General features: G+C 44.0%; 1 protein-coding gene across 1 annotated transcript; it reads left to right on the top strand.

The window, feature by feature from the left end:
• The first annotated feature begins 5,117 nt into the window (after positions 1-5,117).
• Positions 5,118-22,638, top strand: LOC147459853 (V-type proton ATPase subunit E3-like). The gene is made up of 7 exons (XM_086511047.1): positions 5,118-5,276; positions 5,426-5,540; positions 21,282-21,382; positions 21,470-21,626; positions 21,888-22,081; positions 22,161-22,260; positions 22,341-22,638. Exons 2-7 carry the CDS (start codon positions 5,439-5,441, stop codon positions 22,374-22,376), a joined length of 690 nt encoding a protein of 229 aa, XP_086367173.1. The 5' UTR covers positions 5,118-5,276; positions 5,426-5,438; the 3' UTR covers positions 22,377-22,638.
• The last annotated feature ends 781 nt before the right edge of the window (positions 22,639-23,419 follow it).

Genomic DNA, 23,419 nt, shown 5'->3' with positions numbered 1-23,419 from the left:
ACTAGGAAGATGATGCAACAAGAAAACCAGGCAGTCCTGAATTTCCTGGAATTTGTGCCTGATTCTCCAATTCTCTTGTATGTTGTTCCAGCAAGAGAAACTGAGTTGCCAAGATTCTTTCCAGCGTTGTATCCTCAACATCAAGAACCAGTTGATCGACTCACATATTTCAAAATAACTAATGAGCTTCGGGATTGGTATGAGCGATCAGCTGTGGAATGGAAGACTTGGCAGACATTGCTCAATGATGCTCTTCAAATCAATGACATCCAGGCAATGAAGGAAGAGCTACACAAGATTCAGCTGTGTATGGGCCAGTGGAAGATTCAGGTCAGAGGATTGACTAGGATTACTAATCAGTTACTACAGCTCACGGTCGAATCTTCCAAACTGCCTGAGAAAGACATTGCAGCAAAGCCGGGTCTGGCACTGAAGTACAGGGAGATGGCTGAGATTCTTTTCGAAGCTCGCGTCAAAACAAATCAGCCTCTTCCAGAAGGATGGATCCATACTGCTTCGCATTGTCATAAACTGGCCAGAACCAGACTGAGCAAGGGCAGATGTACACTCTATGATCCTGACACCAAAACCTATCATTCTCTCACACCTTATGAGGTAGAGATGACCACAGACCGGCGGGATCAGCTTGAGCAGGAGGCCATTTACCGACTGATTCAGAAGGAGAATGCTGATGCTGGAACTTCTCAGGCACCAACCCGGTCAAAGAGCAAAGGCAAAAGGAAGACGGTCCAATGGAAGGATACTGGGTAGTTCTATCTCAGAATTCAGGGGCGACTTTTCTTCTCAGCAGGCAAGGAGAGGTGACAGCTCCACCTTGGCCTTTTCAGTTGCCTCTCGCAATCTGTGATCTTTCTAGAGCTTTGCATCCTTCACCATCTTCTCAATGTCAGACTCTGACAATACACCAGAAGATTGAATAGTTACCTGCATCCCAACATCAAAACCAGACACTGGATTTTTCAGTCTCACATCAGAATCAGACAGGAGAATTTTTCAGAAATTTTGGAATCTTGCCAAAATTCAAGAAAGAAGGGAAGGATGTAGATGGTTGGATAGTCACTATGTGGGAACGTGTTCTTAGAAGATGGGCAACGAATCACTTAGTAATTACTACAGTAAACCCGAAGTATATAAATAGGGCCCATTACATTGATATCGGGTTGGCAATTGTAATCACTTGTATTAGCGCTTTGGGCTATAATTGCACTTGAGCATCAGTGGCAATATTATTGGCTATACTTTTTCTCTGTAATCATATTCGCTGTAATCTCAATCATGGTATATATTTCAGTGATACTTACTTCTCAATAGTCTTCTGAATCTGAACTTTATTCCAGTCTACAAGTATGACTCTTATTTCAGTATCCACAATTCAGTCTAGTCTCTGATTTCTGTCTAGTCTGCTGTCTGAAATCTTTCCACACTAGTAGCTGAAATCCTTCAACACTGGAATTAGCTGTCTCAAGAGATCAGCTCCAATTCCAGAGTGCAAGGAAGCTTAATCAAAAAAAGAAAGAAAAAATAAGTACTCTAAGCAATAGGATATCGCTAGTGCTTTGAGAACTTTTTTTTTTGTATTTTAGCTTCCTTGCATTCCCTCTCTTTTCCTCTTTAAAAGAAAATATTATCACACCTCTCTCCCTCTCACAATTCCCCCCCCCCCCCCCCCCCCCCCCCTTCTCGGCACGATATGAAGACGTGGTTTGGAAGATGGGATGCATTACACTTGTCACATGATGTCTCAATAGACTTCCTATTGAATGAAGTTTTTATACAACAACAATGTATTATGGCCCATGAGAAATTCGAGGGGGTCACGCTTCATGCACCATATTCTTACTGAAAGACGAAATTATACTCACATGCTTGAGATGATCCCCTTGTCAGCAATACATACTATCGCATCCATTTCAATTAGCTCCCACTTCCTTCAATGCAAGAAAGGGCGTTGGGACAATGGAGAAGAGTCGAATCAAGTCTGCACTTTCCTCTCCCAGCCATAGTGTGGGCTCTCCATTGCGGCTCTCATCACCACAATTTTGGAGCATTGAGAATCACTCATCAGTCACACACATACTACATCACATGTAACTTTGGTGTCATTGGTCATATTTGAAATTCAAAGATGATATTAAAATCTATCTCTCCCTCCCCCGCCAACCGCTCCCTTCCTTCTCTCTCTCTCTCTCTCTCTCTCTCTCTCTCTCTCTCCTCCCCCCCCTTCTCGGCATGATATGAAGACGTGGTTTGGAAGATGGGATGCATTACACTTGTCACATGATGCCTCAATAGACTTCCTATTGAATGAAGTTTTTATACAACACCAATGTATTATGGCCCAATAGAAATTTGGGGGGGGGGGGGGGGGTGTCACGCTTCATGCATTACACCACCCATATTGTCCCCAACTACAAAACCATATTCTTGCCGAAAGAGGAAATTATACTCACCCTTACATGCTTGAGATGATCCCCTTGTCAGCGATACATACTATCGCATCCATTTCAATTAGCTCCCACTCCCTTCAATGCAAGAAAGGGCGTTGGGACAATGGAGAAGAGTCGAATTGATTTTGCACAAACTTTCCTTTCCCAGCCATAGTGTGGGCTCTCCATTGCGGCTCTCATCACCACAATTTTGGAGCATTGAGAATCACTCATCAATCACACACATACTACATCACATGTAACTTTGGTGTCATTGGTCATATTTGACGTTCAAAGATGATAATAAAATCTATCTCTCCCTCCCCCACCAACCGCTCCCTTCCTTCTCCCCCCCCCCCCCCCCCCCCCCCCCCCCTTTCTCTCTGATGTTTTTTGTACCCATGTATTGTATTAGATCCACCATATTGTGTTAGCTTGGTCTCATAGGTCATTTTGGCCTTATGAAAACGCTTAGTATAACATTTTATTTCATTTTGGTTAATGTAATATTTCACTCCATCTCATTTTATTTCTCTCTAGGATCGAGTGGTGTGGTGGGGGGGGGCGGGGGGGGGGGGGGGGAGAGAGAGCGAGAGAGAGAGAGAATACGAGGTGGAGAGAGGGGTGGCAAGGGGTTGGAGAGAGAGGGAGGGGGAGCCAATTAAAAAAAGTGAGGCACTAGCGATATCGTTGGGGCCTCTTTTTTTTAAAGAGAAGAAGAAGAAAATTTTAACGTCGTAGGAAACTATCCCAAGAGACCTTAAAGATCTATCCGGCGAGGAGAGTTGAACTCAAGATCTGTTATTAAAGAGGGAAATGGCATAACCAATCTACCACACTTGGGTGATAGAAAGTTTATAGAGAAAGGGGGGGGGGGGGGGGGGGGGGGGGGGGGGGGGGGGGGAGGGGAAGGGAGAGAGAGAAGAGGTGGGGGGCCATAGAGAGAGAGAGAGAGAGAGAGAGAGAGAGAGAGAGAGAGAGAGAGAGAGAGAAGAGGGGGCAAGAGAGGGAATGGGTTGGAGGAATCATGAGAGGGAGAGATAGGGAGGGGTGAGGGGGTTCGATAAAAAAAAACCGAAGACATTAGCAAAATCGTCAATGCCTTGGGCTTTTGTTTTTGTGTGTGTGTGTGTGTGTGTGTGTGTGTGTGTGTGTGTGAGAGAGAGAGAGAGAGAGAGAGAGAGAGAGAGAGAGAGAGGAGGAGGTCCTTGGCTACTCCACCAGAGGGAGGGGCGGCAATGGGCGGTGGTGGTAGGAGTAGGGGCGGCACATGGTGGTAGTAAGTTAGCACCACTAACCACCAATGGTGGGCTAGGGTGGCGGTGGTGGTGATGGTTGCTAAGGGGCGGCAATGGGAGGTAGTGGTGGTGGGATGAAAAAGAAAAAAAAGCTCGCTTCGTAACTGCCCCTTGGGAAGCCCATTCATTTGATGTTAGACACAATGCATCTTTTTGCTTGGTTTGACCATATGGCATCTAACTTTTGACGAATGGTAGGCATGGCCTATCAATTAACAAGTAAGTAACGACACGTTATGATATAGGGCAACATTCACATTCATAATCACAATCATCATTAGTTGTCAATCACCTTTTCATGGATTCATATCTATAACAACCTAAATCATTTACAACCACCATTACTGACATTTAAAGTGCTTTGGAGGTTGTGCAAATTTCATGCTCAAATCTAGGTGTATTGTTACCGTGAAGAAGTGGCTTCATTCAATTGTTATAGATCTAGTGTATTGTTATTGTGAAGGAGTGACTCAATTGATATAGACCTAGTGTAAGCATGGATATGAGCAAAACACTTGAAATTGTTCACACAAACTTGTGGAGATAGTTTGAAGTATGTGACAAAGTTGTTACCTTGTAGAAGCTAGTTTGTCCCTTCCTTACGTAATTTGCTCACTAGAGGCTTTATTTCAGGCATTACTTCGCTTGTGTAGCTTTGGTGTAAAACACTTTCTTTCATCGAGGTGGCATGAGGTCCTTCCCCCTTTATTAACGGGTCAAGCTCTTTCGATATGTCATAAATCATTATATTTAGGGTCGAAATCTCACACTTTCACACAATACGAGTCAACTGTTGAAAGCAAACTTTAAAATAGCTGTCCATGTGTAGTATATGGTGCCCATCAGGTGTGTGCGTGTGTGTATGCGCTTGTGTGTGCACCTCTATATAAGTCAAAAACCAAATATGGTCTATTTGGCATGCCCCCCCCCCCCTTAAAGATTATCTAACACGGGGTCTTGAATGAAGTTAAGAAGGTGGAATCAACGATCGAAAAGTGTGACGTCGATTATTGAAAAGTAAACAAGGCTAGGAAAAGTAAACAAGGAGATGGGGGGGTTGGGGGGGTAAACGTAAACTCACTTTATCATCAAGGGCGTTCGTAGAGGTTTCAACAAATCACACACGTCTGCGTGGTTAGCTCCTTCGCTTTCCAACCGCGAGGTCATGGGTTCAAGTCTTGGGTTGTTGTCTATGCGTTGACTTTTGTAGACCCTTCCCTTGCTTCGAGATTTGTGTGCTTCAAGCTCAACCGTCGATTTCACCGCTTGGGGTCGTTTAGACCTTGTGTTAGATAGCAGATTCGTGTGCTTCAAGCTCGGCCGTCGATCCAACGTCATTTAGACCGTGAGGCCCGATCCCGCGGCAATTAGGACTTCCCGTGTTCGAAACCCGTGATCTTACCTTGGCGTCTCTCTCTCTCTCTCTCTCTCGCAGGTATCTGGCACGTCATCATTAACGGACTCGAGGAGCTGAGGACTTGTTGGGGGTGACGCAGAGCGGGATCTTCGACAACGTAGGAGAGATCGCGTGGTGAGATTTTTACTCCTCTGTTGTTTGTGTCAACTCCCTCATAGCGATGGCGGGTTTTGTTTCAATCGAGCTGCCTGCCTTTCTCTCCTTCTTTGCTCGATCTTTATGAACTGGCCTTGGCTTCTGCTTATTAGATAGTTTCTTGACAGGGTTTAAGCCAAGATGAACGATGCAGAGGTCTCCAAGCAAGTGCAGCAGATGGTCCGCTTCATCAAACAGGAAGCGGAAGAGAAAGCTAATGAAATTGCTGTTTCTGCTGAAGAGGTCACCCCCCCTCTCTCTCTCTCTCTCACACACACACACACACACACACACACCCACACCCACATACCCACACACACGCCCCTTTTTGAATACACCCACATTATAAGCCTATCTTGCTTTCGTTGGATTTTGATTGTATGCGTGATCTTGCATCTGATCTTAGTCACATAAGGACATCATAGCAAGAAGTTGCTGGCATTTTCGGTCTCTTGTTAGTTTTTAGGCAGTTTTTATGTTTCTGTTTATGAGCTATGACCTTTAGGGCAGTTAGCGCTAATGCATGCGTCAAAACTCTGCAAGGAGCTACGGCCACACACTTTTTTGACACAAATTTGAAGATTTTTTGGTATCATAGCTTTTCAAATGTGCGCCCACGCTGCCTTGTTCTTTGCATGGTTTTCTTATCATGCTGCAATAGAGCAACATCGGATCTGACTGATAGTCAAGGATATTTGTAGTTTCAACAATTGCCTCATTATCTAATTTTGTACTAACTAATTGTGATCAATATTTAAACTGTTGAGACATATAATTCGTGCGGGTCTTACAATGAAGCTCTCCATCTATTCACCCTACAAGAACCTGTGCTGTGGTACTATCAGTAGTACATGCAGGAAGCATGATCACTGCAGTGCAACTCCTTTTTCTCCTCAAGAATAGCTGGAGGGAGTCTTTGCAGACAAATCCATGTAGTTTTATTATTAGAGCCTTTATTTACCAAGAAACTTGAAAACGTTCTCTTAGAAAAATTCATTCATGCATGGATCATCACACTTCCGTTTCATGCAATGACTATTGTCAAATGCAAGTAAGGTTCTCTTCCTTGGGCTCAATGTACGTAAAGAAATTCCCTGTATTTAATGGAAGAAAAGATAGTGAACCACTAGAATCTACAATGCTTGAAACAAATTTAGCATTGAAATATGAGCCTTGGGGATCCTCTCTGGTAGATCAGTGCATGGTTGTAGAGTTGCAAAGAGACCTCCCCATGGTTGTCCTTTGTGTTTTTTATGAATATAGAAAGAAGTATCGTGTGGTGCGCCTGAGTTAGGGGCCAATGTGTTTGCTGTGAATTCACTGCTGTGGAATCACCGCCTTGCTAGTGGCTTTTGTGTCTCTTTCGCCCTGGCACGAAGCAAGCTTGCTTGCCAAGTCTATCCACAATTGTCCATATGCCATCATGCCGACCTTGAGTCTTGGGAAGATCAAATATGAAATCCATAGCTAGACTCTTCGGTGGTCTGTTTGGAATAGGAAAACGATGTAGGAGTCCTGTCACTTTGTGCCTGTCAGACTTCACTTTCTGACATACCACAATAGTATGCACAAACTCATCCATGTCCTTCTTGAGCTCAAGCCAATAGAAGTAATTCAGTTGACTTGAGCGTCACCTCTATGTCCCTATGCCCAACAAAAGGCCCTATATTGATCATTGTGAGAGTGCGCGTGTGCGGAATTGTGAGAAAGGAGAGAGAGAGAGAGACAGTAGACCACAAACGCAAGATATGGTGAAGAGGGGGCGATCAGCCCCTCATGACTACTATGAGCAAGAGACCCAATACAATCAAATGTGTGTGGAAGTGGGTACCCCCTGGCCCCATAAATAGGTGCCCAAGGGGAGGTAGGGCAATGCCTGGAAAAATCCCCCACAACCCAACAAGAAATAATATATGGAAATATATGAGGGCGCTCGGACAAAGTCGCCGGTTGGCCCGAAACTCGGGCGGTTGGACCAAGAGCAACCTAGTCTATAGGTAGACATACTAGCCGTACAAGTATGCCCTAGACCTGTGAAGCAACAGAGTGGTGTAACTCTAACAATCATTATTATTAGCTTACTTATCAAGTTCATTATTTTTTAGCCATTTAACTTTACTAATTAAAGGCTCATTCAAATTTGAAAGATGTCAAATTTGGAAGCTGTCCTGTACTTATCTTAGCCCAATGGCCATTCTTGAGCAGGGTTGCTTGCTCCCATCCAAAGTACTCTATTGCAACATATCACAACTCTCCAACCTGCGCTCTCGTTCACGCTCTCTCCCCGCTCGTTCTTCTTGGCTTCAAGGTCATCTTGTTGAACCTATGATCGTGATGGCTGCTGGAGTGCCGTCGTCGCTCACTCTCTCGAGCTGGTTCTTGTCCTCGTTTGAACTATTGGTGAGGAGCTCCGCTTCTGTTGGATTTAATCCCTATTGCTTTGACACCTTTTCTACTAGGACACCTGGGGAACAACTTAAGCCCATCTCAATGTATAGCAAATAACGCGTTCACACGAAGTCCATATCGACTTCAATCATGTATTAAGTTGTAGCGGTTCTCGGCTACATTGTCATCTTGGAGCATGTTGCTAATTGGACTATTTTCTTATTTTTAATGATTAATCTCTTTTTTGGGATATTTTATTGTGTGCACTAAGAACTGTTAAAAGATTGTAGCTACAGGAACTGCCATCAAGAACGGACAACTCTGATGTGTCATTTGATGGGTGACGGTAAACATCGCGAAGGAGTTTCCGTAAGTTTGGTGGAAAGGGCCCGGTTACGAGTGCCCGTGATGCGTCACATGATGGGTGACGGGTGCATCAGTAAGGGGGCATCCCGTAGGCTAAGGAGGAAATCCAAACTGAGTAAGAAAATACGCGTAAGAACGCAAGCACAAGAATAAAGATGGGTTCAATGAAGCTTTTTACGAAAAGCAGGAACAATCGCGGGAAGGCAGACGCTTTCCCGCGAGGAATCTATGTTTGCATTGCATTCGTGCATGTGGTTGCATTTAGGGACGCCTGGGAAGTGTTGTTAAATGCATTGGTTTTAACTTATAAGGTTTTATTGAGTTTTTGGGCAGGTTCAGACCAATATTAAAATATGCCGGCCGCCCACTTAATAAGTGGGCAGCCACTTAGAAGATAAAACAACAAAACCAGCCAACAAATTCTCTCTCCCTATTTCGGGAAGAGCAAAAAAAAAAAAGAAAAAAAAAAACGGCCGCGATCTCTACGCGAGCAGTTCTTCGTGCCGTGGCCAGGGAGCTATAAAAGCACCACATGCCCTCACTCACGGGAGGTACCAACATCAGCAAGAGAAGACTCTGCCGCAAGAGATCGCGAGACTACGAAGCACGGAAGTCGCTTTTCCCGAGCAAGAGCGACAGGTATCTATTGTGGATTCGCCATACGAATTGTTGTCGCGTGTTTGTGTGGTTTGTTTTGTAGGAATCTCCAGTCTTACGGGAAGGCCCTTCATGGGAAGTACGGCTTCACGCCTAAGTCCCTTACGGGAAGGAACGGCCTTGTGCCCAAGCCCTTTACGGGAAAGCACGACCTTCGGGTCTAAGATTACAGAACGGAGGGGTTTCCTCGGGTTCTCGTGCTTGTATAAGAATTCTCCCTGAATAAAAGAATACTCTTAACGGGGGGGGGACCAGCCCATCTTTTGGTCCCCAATACTGTGTCGATCTTCTTCCTTCTCTCATGTTTTCAAAGAATTATAATTTTCAGATTTTCTAAGTGCTCGTGTACGCTCCCGTTTTGTGACAGTGGTATCAGAGCTCGGACTCCTCTCTTTCTCTGCAAAGAAGGACGATTCCGGGAAGAACGGGAAGAACCATGTCGAGCCAAGGGAGAAGCGTTGAAGAGGAGCTTCAACAAGTGCAAGCTCAGCTTGCGGAGTTGCAACAAATTTTACTGTTGCCAGACGTCCAAAAGCTTTTGGGCGGAATGAAGAAAACGAATGGAACTGATGCAGCCAAGCATCCAGACAACACTGTTGGCGTGAGACCACAAGAGGCAAGAGAAGAAGCACGTGCCGAGGTGCACAAAGGATCTTCGGATCGGAATGAACGGCCTACTTCAAGGAAAGGCTAGGAAAAATCGCTCTCTCTGCTAGACGAGAGCAAGGACATCTCTATCTCATCTCCATCTTACTCTCCTGATTATACTTCTACTTCTCGATCATCTCGTCAGAAGAAGGAAGCAGCTACTATTGCCACTACCCTACATCAACCTAAAGATAAGCCTCGATTCAAGAAGCAAGGTCGCAAGTCTCAACATCGCATGAGAGTCTTCAAATCAGGCGACAAGGACATCAAGTTTGAAACCTACAACGGACGGAGAGACATCTCCAAAGCATTGTCCTTCATCAGACAGTTTGAAGTCGCCTTTACCAATGGGCACTTCACAGAAAAAGCCAAATTACGCCATGTGGGGATGCACCTCAAGGAAACGGCAAGTAATTGGTGGTTAGCCAAGATCCTGGAAGGTTCTCAGGCCAGAACTTGGGAGAGCTTCAAATCTGAATTTTATGAACAATTTCTTCCGCCTGACTTCGAGCAGGACATACGGAAGGAATGGGACTGGCTTGCCCCAGAAGGAACATGAAAGAGTAACGACTTATGTGGACAAGTATTGGTCGGTTCTTCTGAAGGTCACGTCCTTCATGAAGATTGCCGACAAGGAAAAGAAAAGAAAGTTCGAAGCAGGTCTCCAACCGCAGCTTCGGAAGAGTATGAAGGTGTATCCGCATGATACTCTTTAGAGGATGATGGAGTCGGCAATCATTGCTGAGGATTTGCACTCAACTGGGACGCCCAGAAAGATGGAGCATAGCACTTATCGTGCAAGACAAAGAGGGGTCTACGATGACCAAGGGGGCCAAGGAAGAAAACGTCCTCCATCGAGGGACGATGATCATTCTAAGAAGCCAGAGGGCACTGGCAAGCGAACTAAGTATCTTTCTCCTACTCAACTTCAAACTTTCAGAGAGGACGGAAGATGCTTCTACTGTGGCGAGAAAGGACATATGAAACCGGACTGCCCGCTAAAGCAGCAACGGCAAGAACAAGCCTCTACGAGGCAAGAGAAAGCAAGGAAGGAATCCGCACCACCAAGCTCGAACTCAATTCCAGATGTTCAAGGAAACACTTCCTGATGAACTCCCTCCGGTACGCCCGGAAGATCACCGCATAGATCTCATACCGGGTAGCTCGCCTCCCAATCAACCCCCTTATCGGGTGAGTCTTGCTCAGTAAGAGGAAATTTTGAAGCAAGTCAACGAGCTTCTAGAGAAAGGGTTAGTACGGCCAAGTGCTTCACCCTACTGCTCTCCAGTTCTATTGATGCAGAAGAAAGATGGCACGTTTCGAATGTGCATAGACTATCGGTCTTTAAACAAGATCACAATCAAGAATCGCTTTCCGATCCCTCGGATTGATGATATACTTGATAAGTTGCAGGGTGCAAGTGTCTTTAGTCGCATAGACTTAAAGAGTGGGTATCATCAGATACGGATCGCCCCTGAGGATGTCCATAAGCCCGCTTTCCGCACAACCTTTGGACTATAGGAATTCTTGGTAATGCCTTTCGGCTTGACCAATGCTCCTGCGACGTTCAATCGCATGGTGGACCGCATTTTTAGTCCGTATCGAGCTTTTACGAGAGTATTCTTTGACGACATACTCATCTTCTCTAAATCAGAAGAGGAACATCGGAAGCACTTAGACTTAGTGTTTCAAGAATTGCGAAAGCATGAGTTGCATGTGAATGCAAAGAAGAGCGAGTTCTTTCTCTCAGAGATACACTATCTCGGCCATATAGTCTCTCACAATCAAGTGAGTATGGATCCTGCCAAGATCCGAGCGGTAGAAGATTGGCCTATTCTCACTACGGTACATGATGTACGTAGTTTCCTGGGATTATGTTCGTATTATCGAAGGTTTGTCCGAGGATTTGCCCATGTAGCAAGACCACTTCATGATTTGACAAAGAAAAAGATTCCTTTCAGATGGGGATCGAGACAACAAGGAGCTTTTGATCGGCTCAAGTACTTGCTAAGCCATGGACCTATTTTGATAGTGCCTGACTTAAGGAAACCATTTGAGGTTCACTGCGATGCTTCAGGCGATTGCAACGGAGCAGTGTTAAACCAAGAAGACCATGCATTGGCTTATGAAAGCAGACGGCTTAAGGATGCAGAGTTGCATGCATCAATCTACGAAAAGGAACTCTCGGCTGTGATTCACGCCTTATCCAACTGGAAGCACTATCTTCTAGGAGCGGATTTTGTGATCAAGACTGATCACCAGAGTTTGCGGTATTTTCTTACGCAACGGAAACTATCTGAGAAGCAGATGAGGTGGGCAAACTTTTTGTCTATGTTTCACTTCCAGATCCTTCACACGGCTGGGAGTAAGAATGTGGTCGCAGACGCATTGTCTAGGCGGCCAAGGGTGAGTGCTATCACTTCGGTGTATCACCAAGAATTAGAAGCACTACCGGATTTGTATCCGAATGATCCAGACTTCTCCACCATTTGGGAAAAGCTACATCGTGGAGAGAATGAGTTTCCCTATTCCATTCAGGACGGTTATCTCTACCACCATCAGGCCATATGTGTGGCGGAACCATTAAGAAAGAAGATCATGGATGAAGCACACGCTTCGCCTTATGCGGGTCATCGGGGTATTCTCCCTACGACCTTAGCAATGGAAAGATATTTCTTTTGGCCTAGCCTTAAAGCAGACATTGATAAGTATGTCAGGGAATGCTTGGTTTGCCAAAAAGTGAAGTATGATCGGCATAAGACGCCTGGGTTGCTACAACCATTGCCTGTGCCTAATGAACCTTGGGAAAGTATTGCCATGGACTTCATCATGGACCTCCCTAGAACTTAGACTGGAAATGACGCGATCTAGACCATTGTGGACCGGTTTAGCAAGCAAGCACACTTTATACCAGTCAAGAAAACGATCAAAGCAGATCATATGGCTAGGGTCTTTCTAGCACAGATCTTTAAGCATCATGGAATGCCTAAGTCTATTGTGAGCGATCGAGATCCTCGCATGACAGGAAATTTTTGGCGTGCCTTGATGGATAATCTTGGTACAAAGCTGAATTTTTCATTTGCCTACCATCCTCAAATGGACGGGCAAAGTGAGATAGCCAATTCCACAGTATTGGACATGTTAAAAGCTTATGTGTCAGACCGGCAATCTGACTGGGAGAAATATTTGCCTCTTGTCAAGTATGCGTATAACAATACCATACACTCATCGACGGGGAAAGCACCTTTTGAGATTCTCTATGGTAAGCCTTTGCCTCCACCCATCCTTTTAACTAAGGATAAGATCTTTGCAGCAGATGAGTTTGTCCGAGATTTGGACACCGCCTATGGGCAAGTTAGGAGAGCTATTCTACGCTCTCAGGAAAAGCATAAGAAAGTTGCAGACAAGCACATAAGTAATCTAGACTTAACAGTCGGACAGTTAGTCTTACTCAAGTTTGAGAAGGCAAGACTTAAGAAACAAGCGTCTTATAAGGGGAAGGTGGTAAAACTTTCTACCCGTTATTATGGGCCGTTTAAGATCACTGAGCGAGTGAATGATGTCACCTTCCGATTAGAGCTACCGCTTAATTGGAAGATCCATAATGCTTTCCATGTCAGTTTACTCCGGCCGTATGTGGGACCGCCTCCAAGACAGCCTAGTGCTGAGGAACCTCCTGAGGTTGAGGAAACAGAAGAAATACTCCAACCGGAGCAGATAGTAAGTCATCAGGAGCGGCCTCTCAAATCCGGAAAGATAACACGGAAGTATTTGGTTAAGTTTAAGAACTACTCGAATCTAGATGCTCGGTGGATGATGCAGGAGGAATTAGCAGCTTATCCCGAGATACTGGGGGTATATGTCCAAGCACTACAGTTGAGGTCAACTGTTTAGAAGCCAGAGGGATGTTGCTAATTGGACTATTTTCTTATTTTTAATGATTAATCTCTTTTTTATGATATTTTATTGTGTGCACTAAGAACTGTTAAAAGATTGTAGCTACAGGAACTGCCATCAAGAACGGACAACTCTAATGTGTCATTTGATGGGTGACTGTAAACATCGCGAAGGAGTTTCCGTAAGTTCGGTGGAAAGGGCCGGGTTACGAGTGCCCTTGATGCGTCACATGATGGGTGACGGGTGCATCAGTAAGGGGGCATCCCGTAGGGTAAGGAGGAAATCCAAATTGAGTAAGAAAATACGTGTAAGAACGCAAGCACAAGAATAAAGATGGGTTCAATGAAGCTTTTTACGAAAAGCAGGAACAATCGCGGGAAGGCAGACGCTTTCCCGCGAGGAATCTATGTTTGCATTGCATTCGTGCATGTGGTTGCATTTAGGGACGCCTGGGAAGTGTTGTTAAATGCATTGGTTTTAACTTATAAGGTTTTATTGAGTTTTTGGGCAGGTTCAGACCAATATTAAAATATGCCGGCCGCCCACTTAATAAGTGGGCAGCCACTTAGAAGATAAAACAACAAAACCAGCCAGCGAATTCTCTCTCCCTATTTCGAGTAGAACAGCGCAAAAAAAGAAAAAGAAAAAAAAAAAGAAAAAAAAGAAAAAAAAGAAGAACGGCCGCGATCTCTACGCGAGCAGTTATTCGTGCCGTGGCCAGGGAGCTAGAAAAGCACCACATGCCCTCACTCACGGGAGGTACCAACATCAGCAAGAGAAGACTCTGCTGCAAGAGATCGCGAGACTACGAAGCACGGAAGTCGCTTTTCCTGCGCAAGAGTGATAGGTATCTATTGTGGATTCGCCATACGAATTGTTGTCGCGTGTTTGTGTGGTTTGTTTTGCAGGAATCTCCCGTCTTACGGGAAGGCCCTTCACGGGAAGTACGGCTTCACGCCTAAGTCCCTTACGGGAAAGTACGGCCTCGCGCCTAAGTCCCTTACGGGAAGGAACGGCCTTGTGCCCAAGCCCTTTACGGGAAAGCACGACCTTCGGGTCTAAGATTACAGAACGGAGGGGTTTCCTCGGGTTCTCGTGCTTGTATAAGAATTCTCCCTGAATAAAAGAATACTCTTAACGGGGGGGGGGGGGACCAGCCCATCTTCTGGTCCCCAATATTGTGTCGATCTTCTCCCTTCTCTCATGTTTTCAAAGAATTATAATTTTCAGATTTTCTAAGTGCTCGTGTACGTTCCCGTTTTGTGACAAGCTTGTTCAGACTTCAGCAAGCCCGCATGACACTGGTTTCCCATGGAATGTAACCATTAAAGCCACAATTGCTTCGATCTTATGATGACAAGTGCAACATGGAGCAATCTTTCATCTTTGAATAACAAACATTGGTGGATTCTTCTCCATTAGGTGGAGGATGTTCTTTACAAATGAGAATTTTATCCAAGCACTTATCTCTTAGCATTGCACAAAGCTACACATGTATGGGCTTGCCCTTTGAAAAATTTCTTATATAAACCATACATCATTGTAAAGGCATTAGGCATTGTCGGAAAGGGTGAGATCTTCCCTACGCGTTTTAAATTTGAGATTAGACAATGCCTCAATTGACGTGTCACAACTGCTGAAGTGTCAACTATTGAAGACCTAGAGGGTTAGGATTTGTTAGGTGCAGCGGAATTGAAATGGTGCAGATCTAGACTTTACACTTCACACATTTTTACTTCTTTCCTTGCTTGAATGTGTGCTACTTAGCACGAGAGATGGTTCCTTTTATTTCCTTGTGAGAGGGAGTGTAACAGGCTTGGACACTCCAAGCGAGAAATCAATAGCAACATACGAGTAGATATTAGAAACTTCAAAAAAAATCATTGATCTTTGAGAGAGAGAGAGAGAGAGAGAGAGCTGAGTTGCGTGATTAGAGGTATTGGTCTCAAAGTCTGGTGCCCCTTTCAGTATTTCTTTATTATTAATCACTGCCAAGTACAGCTTTCGAGGGACCTTTGCTCTCAGACTCTGCGTCCAGATGCTCTGCAGAGTGAGGCCCTAGGGGCTCTTATAAACTCACAAGGGATGCTAAAAACAGAGCCTTAAAAGCGTCGGGTTTAAAAGCACTAAACCCAAAAGCATCTGCTCTCAAAAGCTAGCGCTAGGGACTCCCAAAAGCAACCAACGTAATTTTTGAAAATCCGTACAGCTTGCCACGTCAGCAGAGCAACGCTTACGAAAAATTCTTACAGTACTGCCATGTCAGCAGTCAACGTAAAATGCGTGGGCTGTCGGTATGGCCTGACATGTCAGCAACCTTTACACAATTCCTCCTTCAATTTTCCTCGTGTCCCCTAGGGCCCCATCAGATGGGACCCAATAAGTTGGAACAACTCATAATTTGAAATCTTGCCAGTTTCTTGGCCGACATGCCACTTCATCATTTTGTGACATGTCCCACTCTTGAAAGAGTTGTAATCGCCCTCGATTACTCCTGTAAAATCAGACATAAGCCATAAACCAGTTCAGTAGCCACTAAGTACCGACAACCTAGACGACACAAATCCAGTAATAACGAGCATGATGAGGTGATTGTTCACAAGGATGATGGTTTAGTTGATGCTTTTTCTAGCGAAGCTAACCTCGTTGCAGATTCAATCAATCACGAAGAACCGATCTTAGCTCTTGAGTCGAGGTCCAAAGAACCCCCACAGGAAGTATTATGTGTTCGAATGATTAGTCAACACGCATTGTTCGAGTGTTTCATTCGTGATGCTTTCTTGTATTTTAGTCACCGTCTTTATGTGATCCCTTTTCATAGGCATGCCATATTGTACGATGAACACAATTCACTCATGAATGAGCACGGATGTATGTGGATTTCTCATGAAAAGATGAAATGTTTGCATTCAAGGAATTTACATTCCATGTCTCTTCCTTGGCATGACACAGTATACAAAAGAGCACAAGAAGGATTGAGTATCAAGCATAGACATTTCCATTGTGATTTGCCAGAGTTGATTGATTTTGATCAGAAAGTCAAGATTCGACCTCGTTTTTGCCGTGTGTTTGATGAACGGTTTGGCACTCCGTCACTATGTTCATCTGCATTACATGCACAGTTTTTTCAAAGGAATAGTTTTTTTCCAGTCACTTTACATGGAATGGTATGTTCATGTTTTTGTGTTGGAAGTGGTTTCAGGAATTTTCATCCTCGGGGATTCTTGAAGAAGGTGGACGCATCACTCTAGACGAAGTTGAAGCATTGAAGGAGCTAGAGATGACTTTGTCTTGCTTCCGGCGCGGCAGTGTGACATAAAACGTTTCGTGGTTTCGGTCGTTTCGGGGTTTCGAGGTTTTGAAACGTTTCGTTTCATAGCGTTAAAAACATGAAACAGGTTTCATAAACGACATTAAATTATATATTAATAAAATATGATAAATATGTATACAATGTAGCACACATGACTCTAGACTTTAATGTCCACAAGAGAGAGAGAGAGAGAGAGAGAGAGAGAGAGAGAGAGAGAGAGAGAGAGAGAGAGAGGTGTGCTCACTGCTTAGAAGCGACTTCAAGCGAGCACGATCAAAGAGATGTTCAGTATTGATGAAAGTTAAAACACAGCCACTAGTTTCATGAATCATAAGTGATGCATCATTGATTCATTTAGCAAAGTACTTCTATTGAGCAAAGTTCAAACTTAATTCAATGTCACAAACCATAAGTTTTATGGACCACAATCATCTGTTTAACTGGAGCTGGACCTCAAACTTTAATGAAAAACCAATGCATAAAACCGAAGCCTAAAATCATAACGAGCAATGAAACCACATCAAAATGTGTCCAGACTCCATAATAGCAATCTTGACCAATGGAAACTGAGTTCTAATAAATAAGCCATGCAACATAGTAGCAATACGCACTTCGCTACGCGTATCGTTGGGTTTTTGGAAAAAAAGCCCTAATTTTAAACGTTTCATAAAAATTGCATGTCTGTTTCATGCGTTTCGGTAAAACGTTTCATAGGTTTCGGGGTTTCATCTGCATGAAACGCGTTTTTATGTCACACTGCGGCGCGGCCCAAAGAAGCAAGCGTTGCAGACCTTTATGAAGTTCAAGTATCTCATGACCCACGCATCGGAGTGGGCCGGCGAAGAGTCCTTTCCAGGATTCCAGACGTTGTTGGCGATCTCCCTCGCAGCCATATAGTTCGGTACCAATACCTCACTTTGAAAAGTAGGGGATGTCACGTGACACATCTAACCCTATGTGCACGTGGACAAGCTACTTCATGGCAAGGGCTCAGTTCAGTCAGTCAGCTTAGATTAGGAAGTGATCTGGCACTTTTGTGAGTCTGTTCGCAGACCGTGCATGTCCAGACACTTAGAATAGATGCATATCCTTTGGTTGCATACAACATGGTCATCAGATTACAGTCAGAACCCATTAGGAGCATTTTTACAGTGCATAGACCTATTTTCCCTATTTTTGACATTTTTCACTTATTATTTTTAAGTGACTTTTGTTGGGAAACTGGGTAGGGCAAATTCAATAAGTTAATATATAAGGAAACCCTAGCGCTAGCATTTCTGGCAGGAGGAAAGAGAGCAACAGGCACCCAGTGCAGCAGGCCCTCTGGAGAGCTTCTCAAGCAAGATTCCGCCACAGAACCCCCAGTGTTTTTAGCATTGAAAACCCCAGCACTTCAGCGTTTGTGAAGCCCAACAGATCGGCGTTTGAAGCTCAGCAGATCAGCGATTTCAGCATTGGCAAAACCTAGCGTTTCTAGCCCCATTAGCTAGCGTTTTTCAGCCTTGATATCAGTAGCCCTGACATCAGCATTTTTCAGCCTTTTTGTAGCCAGCACATCAGCGTTTTCAAGGTCAGCAACACAGCGTTTTGGACAGCTTGGAAACAGCGTTTTTCAGCAGCCCAATTAGCAACAACTTCAGTGTTTTTCAGCAGCCCAGACCGTATCAGATCCCGCACAGCAGTTAGCATCTCAGTCTCGTCGACGCCGTCGTCGACAACCTAGATACTCATTGCATCGTAGTCTCTCAACTTGCATCGGCATCTTGTATCATATTTGTGCAATCAATAGCATAGACCTCTTTCTCCATCGAGAGAGGGGCCCTTGGAGGAGGGTTTGACAACTTTCTGGTGTCGTATTCTTCTCTCTCTCTCTCTCTCTCTCTCTCTCTCTCTCTCTCTCTCTCAATCTTAGCACCTTCATTCACAGTGTTTATCCACTTTGTTTGTGTCCATTGCACTCTCTCACTAAAAGAACGGAAGGCTCTCCCTTCCGTAAGAAAAAAAAGAACCTTGAGCATAGGTCGGATCACTCATCTTGAGCAAAGCTCAACATTCACTTCTGTTGCACCTTACATCAGCTGAGGTCGAAAAGTCGACCGACTTTCCATCATGAAACTTGCACCAAAAATTAGGGTTAGGTTCCTTCCATAAGGTCGTAGCCGACTGCACCATGGTCCATAAGCTGTTGGATAGAAAATGTTCTCGTGTGTTGTCTCCTGGTGACTGCTTCAGCTTACTGTAGCTTCTACATTGCAGACTGCTTAGTCTGGCTTTTCTTGTTGGTTTACAGCGCAGATTGCTACAACTGGCCTTTTTGGAGTTTTATATAGCTTAGCCACTTGGCCACGTTGGGTTATAGGTCCATGCATTGACAGGCTTCCGATTATTCTCATGACGGTTCTTGGGCTTCCCCATTTTCTCCAGACGGTTTCACTACAGACACCACAAATCCTATTGGGCAGGACACTTGCAGGTCTATTGGCACTTCTTTCATGACAAGGAGTTGTTTTCACAGTTAGTTCAGGACCTTCACGCATTATCTTCGCCCTGTATCGGCGGAGTACAACAATTTGCTACACTGCTCGTGACGGCACTTTACCATGGAAATCTCTCAGCGGTTGGGACACCCAATATTGCTGCTACACTCACGGAGTTTACTGGAGTATTGTTCTTTTTTACATTGCAGCAGACATCTTCATCATTTGCCTCACATCTTCGGCTTCATACGGTTTGTTCAGCATCAGGTGCTGAGAGGGGGTGTTAGACTTACACCACTCTGTTGCTTCACACAGGTCTAGGGCACTTCCTTCACCGCCAAAATGTCTAGTGTCTCTGGCTGGCCACCCATAGTGTAGGTTATACCTTGTCCGGCTGGTTGAGTTTGGGGCCGGCCGCCCACTTGAGTTAGGCGCCCACCTTGGGCACTCATATATATGGGGCTAGGAGGGGTACACATTTCATTATCATCTGATCATTGTATTGGTCTCTTGTTCTAGTAGTCAGTGGGGCCCCCTCTTCCCACATCTTGCGTTTGTGTTCTCTCTCTCTCTCTCTCTCTCTCTCTCTCTCTCTCTCTCTCTCTCTCACGCTTCCGCACACCTGCACTCTCACAAGGAGCAGATCAGTCCAGCGTTTTACAGAGTTCAGCCCTATGCAGGATCAGTTTCAGATTTCAGCCATGGTCTTCGTCAGTTTGGAGATCCAAGCCAGATCAGCCCTAGCATTCAGATTTCAGCCTTTAGCCTCTTAGATCCAAGGATCTACTGCAAGATCTCGTCAGCATCTCAGCATCTAGATCCATTGTACCAGCATTTGTGCAATCTAAAGCAAATATCTCTCTAGCAATAGAGAGGGAGGCCCTTGGAGGGGGGTTTGGGACCCCATCTTGTGTTAGTCTTCTTTCTCTCTCTATCACTCACAGTACTCATTCTCTCTTCTCTCTCTTCAATCTATTGCAAATCTCTCTTGAAATAAAAGGAACCTTGTGCTCCTACTGAGCACTCATCCTGAGTTATCACCATCAATCACTTCCGCTGCACATTACAGTCAATGCTTTCAATAAGTGGTCCAAAAGCTCTTGACATCCCATTTACCATGTCATTAGCTTGTATGGCTGGCATTTTGCACCGCATTTTACAGGCTGCTGTCGCCAAACTCGGTCCCACTGTTTTGGTGTGTTTCAGGCTTTGGCTCTTCATCCTTTCCATTGCCAGCACACCACATCATCTAAGTTGTGACAGACAATGCAACTCTTTAGGAGATCAAGTAAGTTGAATTTGCATTCTTAGACTGGCCATTTGGCTGTGGATGTTAAGAGTGGCGAGAAATTTAGTGTTCATGTTATCAAGAAGGCTTGCCAAAAGAGGCTCGTCATTTAAGGGTCTCGACTCTCGACAAGGGAAGTCAAGAATAGCTGAGCCATAGGATACTGCTTTGATTATCTTACATACAGGAATGAAGCGGGTGGGAAGTGTTTGAAGCAAGCCGGACGATTTGTGGGAAATCATACTTGACTTCCTCACACGTGATACATTTATGGACAAACTTGTCCAAGTCCTTACGAAGTGTAGGCAGATGAATGATGGTCCTAATGGTGGTGATAATTGGTTGTTTGTCTTGATGTCTGGTGTAAGGAGGGGCTTGAGATTCAAGCAAAAGCTTTGGTTGAAAAGTTCGAGTAACACATTGTTTGCCATGATGCAATAAATAGCCATCCTTCGAAGTGTAACAAAGTGTGGACTCCGCTTGAATCATGTGTCCATCTTATATTGGATTGCTCGGGGTGTGCTCCTATTGACTTAGTACAAACTAGCAAACAAATTTATCTTGTTTTCGGTGCATCAATATGGGTCCATACTGTCACATTTCAATTGAATCAAATTTTAGTTTAGAAGACATGTAAATATACTTTGACATCCAACAACTAATGGATAGAGATACTTTTTTGGAAATAATGAGTCAGATTGAATCCTTATTTTAAACGAGTTTAACTCTCAAAAAAATTTGATCACTGCACGTTAAATGGTTGGCTTTTAATAGGATTATTGCATGTCATGGTGGCTTACTTTTACAGTTCAGATTCTTCTCATGGTCTTTTTCATCATTGTAGAGTAATAGAATATATGGAATGTACTTGGTTTTTCTTTCAACAGCTGTGCCTAGAGATAATAGTTGCTGATTGTGTATTTTCTCATGCCAATTATTTGAAATGGCAGGAATTCAACATTGAAAAGCTTCAAATAGTTGAAGCAGAGAAGCGAAAAATAAAGCAGGAATATGAACGCAAAGAGAAGCAGTTAGAGATACGCAAGAGAATGTAAGTGCTGAAAGACATTGGCAATGCAATTTAGGTTTTTGATGTTCACCACAGTTAAAATGACAGTACTGTGATCTCTATATTTAGAGATTATTCCATGCAGCTGAATGCTTCTCGCTTGAAAGTTCTACAAGCACAAGACGATCTTGTGCAAGGCATGAAAGAGGCTGCTGAGAAGCAATTGGCATCTGTCAGTCATCATCATCACAGCTATAGAAAACTTCTGAAAGACCTGATTGTTCAGGTATGCATGTTAAGCTCTTTGTTGCGAGAGTGGCTCTCCTTGGACGCTTATTGAAGTTGAATGGCTTGTACCCTAAACCCTTAACCCTATACCTTGATTCTGTATCTCTCTTTTGATTATTGAAATGCCACCTGATCTACGTAACTCAGTCCAGATTGCTTAAACTCTAAAACCCTAAACCCTGTTTTAATGTTGTATGCTCTTGTTAAGCGTAATTCATTGCACATCAGTGCCTTGCTCAACCGTGGCCTGGATTTCCAGGCTTTACTTCGCTTAAAAGAGCCATCTTTATTGTCCCGCTGTCGGGAAAGTGACGTGGATCACGTTTGCGAGGTTTTGGAGGATGCAAAGAATGAGTACATGGAGAAGGCCAATGTTGACCATGTGCACATTCATGTGGATAATCAAAAGTTTTTACCTCCTGCACATGATCCCAAGAGGCCTGGACACTCTTGGTAGATATCTGTTTTTGCTTTTGATACCTGCAGGTTGTTTTTCTGTTGTCATATCCTAACACTTTGATGAAATTTGCAGCTCTGGAGGGGTTGTTTTAGCATCAAAAGATGGGCGCATTGTTTGTGAGAATACGCTGGATGCCAGGCTAGGGGTGGTCTTTAAGCAGAAGCTTCCTGAGGTAGTACTCTGAAGTAACTGTTCTCGTTTCGGGTACTTCTTTTGCATTGCATGTGGGTTGATTAGTGCTTTTTATTTCAGATTCGGAGGCGCTTGTTTGGTGGGACAGGGGCCTAAGTCCTGATGGTTTTGGCCAAAAGATGAGTTTTGCCTCTTCATGCTTTGCAGTAGAGATCATTTGGCCTTGTTGAAGCTACTTTCTCTTTGGTTTCGTCAGTTAGCCGAATCGAGTTAATAAAAGGAAGCATTTGTATTAGTTGTTTTTTGCTTCTTCATGCGAGGGCGATAAGGTTTCGTGATACTGGAAGGGATCATATTCAATTGAAGTCTCCATTGCAAGAACTTCATTCTTAAACAAGTTCATTTTTTCAATTTTAAATGCTCGTGTGATATCAGGTGGATGTAATAATGTGGAAAAGGGTACATATAGGAATGTTGTCTAGCTCCATCTATTACTGTTTGTCCATTGTTGATGCGATTAAATAGTCTTTTAACAGGAATAAAATGATTCTGCTTACTAAATGGATCAACTACTCTCAAATACACGTATTTCCAATGTATGGACTTTGGCAAGCCAAAGATAAGATCCGCAGAAATACTCTGCCATGGAGCTTCTAGGGGCCTTGTGTCGATCATACTTGACTCTTTGACATACTATGCATTGCTTGTCTCTGCATGATGCTGTTGTCTGTTGGAGGTGTCGAAGCTATGTCCACGTCTTGTAGATCGAAGCTCTTAGTTTCTTTGCCATGACCCCTCTAGTAGTAGTAGAAGGAATTTCAGAAGTTTTTTGATGACCCCTCTGAACATGGCATGGTCGGATTTATCACTTTGTTCATAATAGAACATGTTTAACAGTTGTGGCCTTCATTGTTTATCAATCATCTGGCTTATCTCAAACTTAAGATCACCATCTACGGCCATCACAACAAAGAGCTAAATAGTATAGGCCACATTCAGCAAAATTGCGATTTTGTTGTTTATAAACCGCATTCCCCAATGGATGATTTGTCTTTCTTGCCCTTGCAATAGAAAATCAGTTGAAGTGTGTTTGAGGTGAGACATATTTAGTGTCTGTTGCATAGACCTTAAACATGGCAATAGAAAAAGGGTGTTTGATGGAATACTTATTTCTACATTCATGTATAATTGTCTATTAA

Source organism: Adiantum capillus-veneris, chromosome 4 (assembly GCF_014529385.1).
Source record: "Adiantum capillus-veneris isolate H3 chromosome 4, ASM1452938v2, whole genome shotgun sequence".
In the NCBI taxonomy this organism is placed as follows: domain Eukaryota; kingdom Viridiplantae; phylum Streptophyta; class Polypodiopsida; order Polypodiales; family Pteridaceae; genus Adiantum; species Adiantum capillus-veneris.
Note: the sequence above shows the minus strand (reverse complement) of the source record. Positions and strands in the feature narration are given on the sequence as shown.

Coding starts and splice junctions, on each gene's coding strand:
- LOC147459853 (XM_086511047.1), top strand. CDS start 5,439: ATGAACGATGCAGAGGTCTCCAAGCAAGTGCAGCAGATGGTCCGCTTC. Junction 21,383..21,469: donor TTAGAGATACGCAAGAGAAT/GTAAGTGCTGAA, acceptor CTCTATATTTAG/AGATTATTCCATGCAGCTGA. Junction 22,082..22,160: donor AAGAGGCCTGGACACTCTTG/GTAGATATCTGT, acceptor TGAAATTTGCAG/CTCTGGAGGGGTTGTTTTAG.